General features: G+C 45.1%; 1 protein-coding gene across 5 annotated transcripts in view; it reads right to left on the bottom strand.

The window, feature by feature from the left end:
* The window catches only part of rspo2 (R-spondin 2), a 76,768-nt gene that overhangs the window by 27,340 nt on the left and 37,152 nt on the right, over window positions 1–12,276 (bottom strand). For all 5 annotated transcript variants that reach the window (XM_050046098.1, XM_050046099.1, XM_050046101.1 and 2 more), the window contains 2 exons: window positions 5,304–5,447; window positions 4,836–5,024 (listed from right to left, as the gene is read on the bottom strand). In XM_050046098.1, the coding sequence (XP_049902055.1) occupies window positions 4,836–5,024; window positions 5,304–5,447 (333 nt within the window). The remainder of the gene's footprint in view (window positions 1–4,835; window positions 5,025–5,303; window positions 5,448–12,276) is intronic.

Raw genomic sequence — 12,276 nt, 5'->3', positions numbered from 1 at the left:
TTTGTGCTGTCTGAGAATCTGAAAGCCGATTTGTGAAAAACTGTCGGAAATTAGCCCAAGCTGCAATGGTACGTTTGTGTTGGACTTTAGTCCCTTTTAAATCCCAAATCAGGGATTACATTAAGAGTGGGAGTTTGGAGAGCTTTCACATTTTAAGTTGTTTACACAAGATCTAATGTCACTGGCAGAAGCAGCTGTTGTTCAAAGATTATAGTAGAGTGGGTGGGCAAGAGAGGAAGAAAGAAAAAACGCACAGATGGATTGATGGGATAGCAGGAAAAAAAAGAAGCAAAGAAAGAGCAATCAAACTTGTCACGTGTCACTTTGTAAACCAGTGAATCTGGTGACAGGGGTTGCTGGGAAATATCTTAAGGGAATTCCTTAATGGCATCAGTGTGGAACAGCAGGGGCGCTGTGGCGTTATCGCTCTCCTCACCTTTCCTCTCCTCTCCTCCCATCAGCTCACAAGACAGAGTGGGGGGAACCCAGTCTGTCAATGGTGATAGCGCCGGAGCAGCTATTAATAAAGTCTCTTTATTGTTTATAGCCTTGTTCAGAGCACTACTCCAGGGATCCGGAGGATAGAAGAGCGTTTTACCGTCTCAAGGGTACAATGTAAACGGCTGGCACACACGCCAGCCAAGTAGCCACGAGACAAGACTTCTTTATTCCTCCAGAGATTGTCTTGCACATTTTACACTATACGAAAATCAAATTTAAACAGCTGGTAGAATCTGACAAAGATTTTCATCAGCACTGCATGGACGGTTTTCTAATCACTTGATGTTTTCGGAAGTTATGTGATTAATAGCCATGGGAACACTTTTTCCAAATAAATAACGCTGCAGTTGTTTAATCTCGCTGCCAAAAACAAACAAGCAGGTCAAACTATTCAAAATGGCTTCAGATGCTCTGTGCAGCACAGCTGGTGGAAATGTACCAAACCTCTATTTTATTTTGCCAAACTTCAAATGTTTGCTTAAAATTAGCTTGACAGCTGGATGGAAATATCTTTGACAGTGAACCGCCACATATTTTGTCTGTCCGTGCCCTGCACACAGTCTTTCCTCGCCATTTCGGGGGACAGGGTGCGTTATCGGGACAGTGCTGTCCTGGCAAACGCCAGCTGAGAACAGCAAATGAATCCCAGCAGTGCGAATGATATACGGTGTTTACACTGATCGGCAACTAGTACGGAACACATCAGACACGGTTTACACAACTCGTCATGTTTGCTGTGAATGCTTCGCCTCTTGACATTATCTGGGCTTTACTCTCTCTGACTTGTGTGTGTGTTTTACAGAGGGATTAGATCTCTGCCGACACAGAGGGAAAAGAAGAAGATAATTTGCGTCGTCCTTGTGCGTCTCGGTTAAGCTGGGAGACAGGGATCTGTCAATGACGTCCAGTGTAATTTAAATACGTAGATATGTAGAAATGCAAGCCCGGGTGATCAGATAAGCATTGCCATAAATAGTGTATACCTACATGCTGTGTCCTCTTATTTCCTGTCTCCATTTAATCCACAGCATCTTTGCGGTCTGCCGTTATATAATCCTATGCTTATCCTAAACATTGGTGTCTGGTGTCCGCTGAGAAGAGCTGATAAAAATGTTCATTTTTAGACTGTCTTAAGTTCCAAGTGATCATTATAAGCACTCCTTATATTTATATTTCCTTCTGAATATAAAATCCATATGTTGAGGTTACAGGTTTCTAAATTTAAGATTCATTTTTACCATAATGCATTGCAAACCCTGTTATTTTAAAGAGACTGTTCACCCCACAATCAAAAATTGATATTTTTCCTCTTACCTGTGGTGCTATTCATCATCTAGACGAAGAAGTTGCAGAGTTGTTGGAGACATCAGCTGTAGATGATGTCTGGCTTTTCATGAAAAATATGGACCTAGATGGCCACAGACCTTGTTGTGAGCAGTTTCGTGTTGGAACTATTTTCTTTCCAACCAACCTATTGTACAGCCATTGTATCACAACGCAGAAGGAAGTGTTCATGTACTGCTCGCTCACATGGCACCACTGAGCTTACCAATATTACAGCTCAGCAGGGATGGGAATTAATACGTTTTTTTTCATTAATACCAATGCCATTATTGATCCTGCTTATCGGTCCAGATCTTTATCACATTCCTTATTGATTTCTGATCCATTTTCTATGTGGAAAAAAAGTAGGCCTCCACAGGTTTTCAGCATCACTTCAAATGTTTTGCATTTTGCTGTTACTTGAAATGATCATTGTACAAACATTACAAGTAGCACTGTTGTCATCTCTCATCATGACATAAGCCAGGCATGGGACTGTTTTGTCCCCTTTGCCATGACTCCTTCTTGTTGCAAGTTTCCAGCAGTGTAGAGATATGAATTTGATGAAATTGTTTTGTAATGTACAACTGCCAGAAAGAAACATGCCAGCACTGATAAAAGGAATTGATAAGCTTGGAAGCATGCAATTCTGATGGATCGGAAAATTTGCAACTGGTTCTCAACTAGATTGGATTCCTATCCCTCCAGCTGAGCCAAGGAGGACGCCATTAATGTTTACATCTAACTGTGTCACGAGAACAAGTCTTCTTTTGCGAGGTGATCCGATTGGTGGGTGGAGATTGGTAGAAAGAAAATAGTTCCTACATGAAACTGCTCGCAGTTTTTACTCTTAAAGTGTGAAAAGAGTACAAGAGTTTGAAATAGGAGCAGGAGTCCCCGCATGAGGTCAGCTACTACTCTTTAGTGTTAAAAGAGTAAAGCACTCTAGTGGCCCTTGACCCAGGGTAGAAGGAGGCCAGGCCAGGGTGTGCCTGGCTGCCCGAGACTGCAAGACGAAGTACCTCGCTCAGGGTTGAGGTCACCTACACTCTACCAGGTCATGATTTCTGGAAAGAAATGTTGCTGTTGAGTTTTTTTTATGAATTTCTTTGGGGCTTTGAGCACCACACGCTGAGTGCCATCTAGTTGCATTAGATTTGAGAGAAGACAGACATCCCTGCAGCCTATATGTCCAACACAGCTCACACCAAAACCATCTGGACTGAGAGCACTACAGGTAAGAGGAAAAATATGCATTTTTGATTCTGGACCTTGAAATTTGTCCTTGAAATTTGTGATAATGTAAAAGGTCACAAGGTTTTTCATTTTGAACCCAGCCACAACCTTGAACCTCCACTTCCTGATCACCTGCATTTCAGAGGGTGGCCTCTCCTCCCATCGGACTATGCTTTATTATCACTCACGGGAAGTGATTATTTTACAATGTCAGTCAGTGGAGCTCCCATGCGACACCACTGGATCTCACTCCAGTTCGACTACAGCAGCTTACATTTTTACATCGTATTTATTTGAACTGCAGAGTGTTGCATTTCACTGGCTTTTGCCAAGTGGGGATTTTTCATTGGCGGTCAAGCAGTGGGAAATTAACAACACATGTCTAAGTCTGAAATTTACCTTTATTAAACGGGCCACCACAGCACTTCACGAGCCCGGAGAGTCCTAAGATGCACACACAGTGACACATTTACACGCAGCTTTTAACCACACAGCTGAGGCCACTGAGAGAGACGTAACTAAGTTGGTGGATAAGGAACTGTATCGAGAGCTTTGCAATGGACAGTAGCAGGGAGTCTGCTGTCAGTTCATAAAACACTGAAGAAGATTGGTTCTGCTATGCACTCAGTTCAGACTTCACAACAACTTCCCATCAGTGACTTCATGCTGTAGATAAAAACGGCAGTAACCAGGTGCAACAATGCCAAATTTTAATTAAAGGAGGTCATAAAGTTTGTTGGAAAAGGTCAAGCAGGCACGGAAGAGTCATGAAGAGGTGCGCGGGGGTTGGGGAGAATTTCCCTGACAAACAGGACAGGGCTTTAGGAACTAAATGTGCCATGGAATCACAGTTTCCAACCCAGAGAGCAGCGAAGGCCTTGGTAGCGCTGAAATATGAGAAACTATCAGGGTTTATTTCAAGTTTATTTACTCTTTCACCACTTCACTAAATGATCCTCCCATCCAACACTCCAGGCCAAAAATGGAGAAAAATCCTCGAGGTTAGAATATTTTCCTCTTTCTGTTAAACAATGTTTTTCTTTTTTTGACAGCCTGAATGATATCTGCCACTGTAATTGCTTCCTTATTTGGTGAATTAAATATTTACACTTGGCCTATCCTAATCCAAAGTTTATGAGAGACGTAAAAGTGCATTAAGGGAAAAGACATTTATTTTAAAAGCACTGCTAACTGAGGCCATCACCCCAAATGGTGTGTTTGGACCGTCTGAGAGAAATGGTTTACTTTTTGAAAAAAAATATTTCCCTTAGCTGTATTCACACAGAGAGAAATTCCAGATTTGACTTCTCATTTAATGGCCTGACATACATGCTGTGCGCACCGCAAATATCTCTCGAGCTGACGGGAGGAAACAGAGACGGCCATTGAGGAAACCTGCAGTTCGTACTTTGAAGAATTCCACTGAGGAGAGGGAAGGGAGATGGGAGAGAGGGGGGAAAAATATACCTCAGAAAAAGGGCTGGCTCGAACAAGGCCGGCGTGGAAAAATACTGATATTTCATGCACGGGAACGCCACCGTGCACCTCAAAAACACAGACGGTGAAAAAACAAGGTTGAATGGAAGGTACGAGGGTTACATGAAACAGGTGGAACTCTGAGAAGGGGAAAGAGTTCCCCTACGGGATGAGTGGGCTGTTTTCTTTAATACTCACCAGAGTAGTGTAAACCTTAAAGTGAACATGGATGGAGTTGGTATGGACTGACAGAATATTGCTCTCACACACACCAACATATGGCTGAAAAACATCCTTACCTCTCCTGCAGTGCCGCATGGCCATTTTGCACATCCTGGACTCGGCGATGGTGGGACAGGGTATTGTGTCCTTGGGTGGTTTCTTTACAATGTGCCGCGTCCGGGTCTCCAGACCCCACTTATAGCCACAGGTTTTGTTTCTCCTGGTGCAGGCTCCCCATTCGCTCCACTGGCCCACCTCGCAGCCCTCTGCAGAGACACACAGACACAGTGATGTGCAGTGAAACCACCGCAGAGTGCACATTAGAGGCAACTCAAAGACCCTGGGTCAAGCTTTAATACAGGGCAAAGGAGCTTTACTGGGATGCTATAACCTCTTTGTGTGTGGTCCCAGTTCAACTGCTTGTCCAAAATAAGCAGGCCAACTGGGAAGTTATAGAGTACTGTGTACACGTAAAGAAAGGGGTTAAAGACAAGGTTGTTTACTTTCTTGACACTCTTTGCACATATCAGTGCTGTTTCACGTACCTCCGCACTCCATGGTGTCCTCCAGTGGGGCAAAGCCCTCGGGGCACTTATCAAAGCAGCGCCCTTTGTGTAGGTAAAAGCCCGACTTGCACTTGGTGCAGAAGTCTTTGCTGAAGCAGGACTCGCAGTTCTCTATCCTGCACCCTGGAGGAAGAAGGAGAGACAGAGGAGAGTCATCAGGGTCTGAGCAAACCCTCTCATCTGGAGTTGATCGAAAGCTAAGGGGTTTGGGGAAGGGGGGTTCTTGAAAGGATTATACTGTCTCCCCCCACAAAAAAAAAAAAAGCTGTGGATGCCCTGTGAATCATTTCTCTCAGGGGTTCAAGTGTATTTTAGAAAACTTGTTTCGCCTGACAGGTATTTTATTTTTTCATCTTCCTGTTCTTGTTCAGAGTGAGCAAATCAACAATGTGAAAACACAACAACAGACAGTGAGGGATTATGTCACACTGACCTCTTTCAACAAATTGCACCAACATCCAACAGCCTGGATACAAACACACAAGGGTGTAGGATTTGTTTTAACACTGGGGGGTTTGAGGGTCCTCTGCAAGGAAATTTTGAGCATCAAACACTTACTCTCCTACATTCCGATGAACTTTTATGCACCAGTTTGTGTCTTTTCTGCATCAAATGTCTTAATTTTTGTCAAAATAAAAGTCCTCTGCTACTTTGGTGTTTGTGTTGGGGTGACAGCTGCAGTGGTGTGCTGCAACAGGGAGAATCCATCCCATTAGCTTTCTGAATAGCGTCCTAAATATGCTATGTTATCCCTCAATGCTGCTCCAGTCTGTCTGCTTCCATATCTGAGCATTATTAGGAAGTCATGTTTTCATTTAAGCGCAAATGATGGCTCATCATCACAATGCCGGCCAGCTGTGTGGATCTTCAAAGTTCTGGCTTGCGATATAAAAAGGGGGAAGGTGGGTTAGCAAGGGAGAGGCGGGGTGGGGGGACGACAACATTTTCGCGCCGCCTTGCCAAACAAATGCTGATGCGTTTAGTCAGCAAACACAACAGCACACTTATCCTCCCACGCCACACCCTGCCGCTGCGCATGACACACAGCGCCGCGCTTGCAAAAGAAAGGCACGGCAATGTGTCATCAAGCTCTCACTCTGCAAATAGCACGTCAGGCAGGGCCAAATTACAACAACCACACCAACAGGGCGACGCACAGGCCCACATGATTAGAAGGAGCCTCCCAGGACTGGCTAATTTATGACGTTTCTCAGAAGCTCTGTGTGGCTCTATTGCCCAATATGCTTCCAATGTCAAGGAACCACGATCTATAACCTGCAGCCACGGCTTGCAGGGGGCTCCCCAGGTAGGATTATCATCTGCTCCTCCAATTGTGTCTCGCACGGGGTCGCAACCATGCATTAGCGTGTGCACATTTCTCGGCGCGTAAACCTGCGTCACTGTGATTTTCCACATGTGAGAGCGACGGAGGCTGAGGGCTGCTCTTTTATCTGTGACCCTTGCAGGGCCCGGGGAAGGGAAGGTTCTCACAATCACACCCCTTAATTACACCATCTCCAGCTAACCATCAGGCCTCCTCCTCGACATTCCTCCAAAACGAGGGGGTCCCTCCCCGCTTTACTTTGAACCCTAAAGTATGGCCTCTGCCCACTCACTCTGGTCTCACGCTTTCCCGACCAGTCTAAACAAACCGTGGACACGCACACACACACATGCACAAACACACACATACCAATCAGATATGGCTGGAGATAGGCCCACTCTGCAATGAAGCTGTGCTCCACATTATGCAAAGCCTAGATACACTGACCATAAATCACCAATCTCTTTTGTAATTTCCTGTGTTCTCACATCATTTTCACGACATTAATTCAATCATTTGATATTATTTATCTTTTCTTGGGATTTAATTCACTTCATTTAATCTTATATCTCAACATAGGTCATGGATCTCTGGAGTTATGCAGTGCTGTAGAGATTTTGATGTGGAATGTGTGAGTCTAGGGGAGGTATAAATGCATTTTGCTGTCCTTTTTTTTTTTTTTTTTTAGCCGTCTGCCTCTCATCCACTTCTTTTCTTGTGAAAGTAAATCAGTCAGGTTTGATATAAGACAAAACCAATACAAGGAGCAGGCTAATAAATCACCAAGCTAATTGGAAAGCGCAGAGCTGTCTTTTACCCTTAACACTTCCCAGGCCTGTCATCACCTGAGAGACTTTTAGCTCCCAAACAAAAAATAAAAGAGTATGAAGGGGAACAAGAACATCTGGCAGTACTCTCAAGCACTGTTGTGCAATCCTCAGTTATTGACAGTAAATAGGAGAAACACAGATGTGTGAAATACTGTATCCTTGCAGCAGCAGTAGCACTTGACAAGGTTTTTGATTGAAACATCACTGTCGGTCTCAGACGCAGTAAGGCTGTGGCGCAAATGCTCGGAAATGTTGTTTTCTAAATAGAAGATAAGTAATAATGTCACAATGTGAGATGGATGAGGTGGATGACACATCAGTGTGGCTCCATGGGAATTAGAATGCAGGGAGGCAAAGCTGGAGGGTCAGAGGTCATCAGAGAATGCGGTGGGTAGGAAGGGATCACCATGACAGACATTTATCCTTCTGTCCAGTTATCTGGCAAAAGGCTATCTGGGACAGCGTGGGCTATCTGTGACACTGGAGAAGCTCCCACAGCGATCAATGGCCGAGTCGGCAGTTGGGCAGCTCGTCCAGCAGCTCCAGAAACTGATACAGGGGAGCGGGTTCACTCTCCCTGCAGGATTAACCTCTGGACCACCTTTAAAATCTTCATCTAGGTGCCTCAGGGAAACTAATGAGAAGTAATGAGGTCATCAGATCTCACTGAAGGCCCGCTGTTCCTGGGACTTAAACGTATTATCATCATTATCTCCCAGCCTGGTTCTGGCCGTGAGTTATATGATGAACACAGGAGGGAAAGCCTTGTGTTTCAGCTCTGAGAGGAATTTCAAAAGCTGTGCGTAAAGTGGCCGAGGGTGCACGACAGAGGTGTGGACTCGAGTCACATTACTTGGACTTGAGTCAGACTCAAGTCAGAAATTTGATGACTTTAGACTTGACTTGACAAAACCAAAAATACTTGCAACTCCCCTTGGATTTTAACAACAATGCCTCGTGACTTCACTTGGACTTGAGCCTTTTGACTTGAAAATACTTGATACCTTCCCCCGAGCCAATTTGGGAAGAGACTTTATGGATATTTTTCCTATTTCAGATGAGTTAAATACAACACGACAGGACAGAAACATACAAAATTCATTCTGTTGTGCTGATTGTAAATAGTGCTATATGAAAGTGCAATGACAGCACTACCTTTTTATCAGTTGCACTTGTTCAGTCACTTGCTTTTTGATTTGAACTTGTTGTAACAAACTTATAAAAGTTTAGGACATGGGACTTGAATTGGGACTTGCCTGTCTTGAACTGGGACTTGACTTGGATGATCTAATGATGCCTGGGTCCCACCTCTGGTGCAAGGTTTGAAGCGGTGTCGACTAGTTCCACTGTAACCCGTATCGCTGTTACACTTCTTTTGTTATTTGTTTGACTTTGCACTTGAATTTCATGTGGTTTGCATGTCAAGTGCATTTGAAGCAGAGAGATGAGTCACAGAGCGTCACTTGTGATCTAATGGCGCATGCTTGGCAGAAGCTGGTCCCTCCGCTGCGGTCTGGATAGGGATCCCGCCGATTTTATCACGGACACTCAAAGCCTCAAGTCAGCTTCAGTCAACTGCTCTTCCCCCGCAGGCTGACAGCACCATGTGTAATCACTCTATTTATTTACATGAATATTCACTGTGTCAAGAAAGGGTGCTAAATCATTTTGTGAAGATGGATGAATCTCTCGTGTTCCAGACGGGGTCTTTTACGTTATCTGAGCTGGAGGCGGGTTGTGAGACCACTCATCAGTCTACCGAGAGAGCCTCAGCCTCCTCCAGAAAGCTAACCAGACCCGATGTTGCGCAGCAGGAGTGTCCATGTCGTAAAAGGCCTGGCAGTGTGAGGGGGAAAACAAGCCCGATTTTTCCATCCTTTGCCTCCAAGCTGAGTTGAACAGCTCTGACCTACTCTCTAGGCTTCGGGTTTGGCTGACATGGAAGCTTTGGCTTGCTCGCTGCCACCCAGCCATGTCGTGTGGAGCTGTGGATGGCAGGGGTTCATGGCAAAGGCCAGAGCTGCCATGTTCTTCCCAACTCCCTCAATGCTGTTTTTTCCACCTGGGTGCTTCTCCGCGCACCACTGTATGTTTAGGTGAAGCAGAGATGGTGTTCTTGTCAATCAGCATCTCCCAGAGAAAGAGCAGCGATGACAGATGTGTCAGCGGTCGTCCTAGCTTCTTCACTCCAAGGAACACAGTCTGTGATATACTGCTCCTGTATCTGCTTAGCCAGCTCCAGCATACACACAGACAGCTCAAGCCTCAGACAGTGGTCAAGCACAGACAGCCCTTCCACTAACACTATAGTACGCACAATTACGCAGAGTTGTGAGAAATAACCCGATTCAACTCTGCGTCTGGCTGTAATGTCCTGGGAGCAGGGCTTGGTTTGGTGGGTCCATTGTATTGTCTGGCAGATGTGAAAGTGCAGTTAGTAAAGCTGTGATGATTAAATGTCCCTCGGTAAAGCACAAAGGCCAAAAGCAACTGGTCTTTTTGTTGGTTAGACTGTGCAATGGAAATACCCACAAGCTCAGAATTAGAGCGAGAAAGGGAGAACTTGAATGAGAGACACGGAGCGGCTGCCAGGGCTGCCAACTAAAGGTTGCAAAACCTGCATTAGTTCTTTTATACAGCCTCGGTACCAATTTGGCCGAGGCCCATGATGCATGGCTGGAATCCACCTCCCGCCCAACAAATTCCCATGATGTACTTTAACACTTAAACGATCTTGGAAAAGGCACATACAATCGCCTTCTACTTCCAGCCCTAATTTGATGTGACAAAGCTTCGAGAAATACAACAATGGGATTTGGTAACAGATTTCCTCAGTCCGAGAAATGTAGTAAAAAATAAATCACAATTGGCAACCAAAAAAAAATTACCTCTGACAGAGGAGTCTCTAGTGGCACATTAGGCTGACACTGACTGAGCTGTGATATTTAAACCACGCTTCCAGAATACTGGCAATCCCAGGCCTCGATCAGACTGGTGTTGGTTGGCAGCGGACACAGCTGGGGTTTCTGTGTGTTTTTAAAGCCTGCTGCAGTGGGAGAAGGCAACTGGGTTGGTGGCTAGAGTGTGTGGATGTGTGTGTAGCAGTGGGGGGTCCGTAATACACCCCGAGGGAGGAAGTTTTGAATGCAGCCTTGCTCCCATGTTGACCCACTCAACACTTTCTCTCTGCTAAATGACAGCTCTGATAGTCGCCTTTCAGCTCATAATTCTTTCAGCCTGAGAGTTTGCTTGTGATACAGAATGACAGAATATGCTTTGGCTTGGGAATGTATGTTAAAACCGAGGTATTATGAAAGAGAGCAACCACATTCACACAGATTTGGCTGTACATAAAGCAGCACACTGTGTGACCGTTGCTACAAATCTTCCCTGCAGAGCAGTGGGTTGACATCCACAGACACTGGTGCGGGGCCTCTTCTGGGCGGCTGATAAGAACCCCCGTGGACAACACTGGAGTTACTGCATATGGTTTATGGCTCATATCAACCCGTCCATTAGCTGCTGAAAGGAGTTCTTGCAAAGCAGAGACCCGAGAACATAATATATGGACATACAGGAAGGTATTATGCAACACAAAGGCATTGCTAACGAGCCAGCTACATCTCAGGAATGGCAGTTAACGCTGTGGCTCCTATGTCTCGGGCCTCTCTGGAGTCCAGCTGAAGTGTAGCTGTAAATGGGCCCCCAGTTATGTTATGTTGCGGAAAGTATAGTTCCCATTGTTGTTGGCTCTAACTGTGGTGTTATTTTCTCTGCAGTGTAGGAGAAAAACCCCAAAACGGTGAACCTAAGGCCCAATCCACATGGACTGGGTATTTTTGTAAACAGAGCTCTTTTTTTATGAGTATGGCCTTATGTCCACACGCAAAGTGCGTTTTAGGTCACGAAAAACGACCCTTTTGTGAGACTCAGGACGAAGATGTTCAGAAACTCAGTTTTTAGTGTTGCGGTGTAGACAGGGAACACTGAGTTTCTGGCCTGTAATGGCTGTGTGGCATCATCTCTTTTGTGAGGCATCACAAATGAGGTGGCATTTCATGCAATGGCGAACGTTGCTGACAGGACTTTACATGTTTACACATAAATGTAAAGTTACTCTTCCACTGTTTTGAGGAAGGAGGCGTCAGATTGTGCTACGGAGGTCACTGCTCCAGGTAGCCTTCCGATAATAGCTTTTTTTAGGCTGCTGATTGGCCAACATCTTCTTCGTCTTCTTCCTCTTCTTTGCGTGGCTTCAGGGTTACGGTTATGTCACAGCCTGTGGATTTGGCATGCTCTTGACAGTGCTTCAATTGTGTTTTTGCATTTTCATTTGGACGGAGATTCTTTTTTTTACAACAGTGTGTGGGCAAGAATGTCTTTGAGAACAAAGGAGGGATGCATGTGTAACTACATAAAGGACACAAGTATGTTAACATAAAAAAGGCAGTGTTGATTCTTAGTTTCACATGGGACACAAACAGCTGTCTCCTGAGTAAAAGTCAGGTGTTTGTTGACACATCCGCCACTCCGATCTCCTCCCTACACAGACTTTTCTGCTTAAATACTGCCTATGAAGCTCAGTGTAACTTCAATCAGGAAGACTTTCTTTATGCTATATCCATTCACAACTCGCTCTCTGTCCCACTCCCACCATTTCCTCCACCAATCAGTTGACTAAGGGTGTTCCCAGGTTGGTATTTTAGAAGACCAGAAGGCCATGCTGAGCCTGCTCCTCTGCCCTGAATGAGACAGTCGACCTCTACTGTGACCAAAACTAATGGTGCATTCAGGCAAT

Source organism: Epinephelus moara, chromosome 6, assembly GCF_006386435.1.
Source record: "Epinephelus moara isolate mb chromosome 6, YSFRI_EMoa_1.0, whole genome shotgun sequence".
NCBI lineage: Eukaryota > Metazoa > Chordata > Actinopteri > Perciformes > Serranidae > Epinephelus > Epinephelus moara.
Note: the sequence above shows the minus strand (reverse complement) of the source record. Positions and strands in the feature narration are given on the sequence as shown.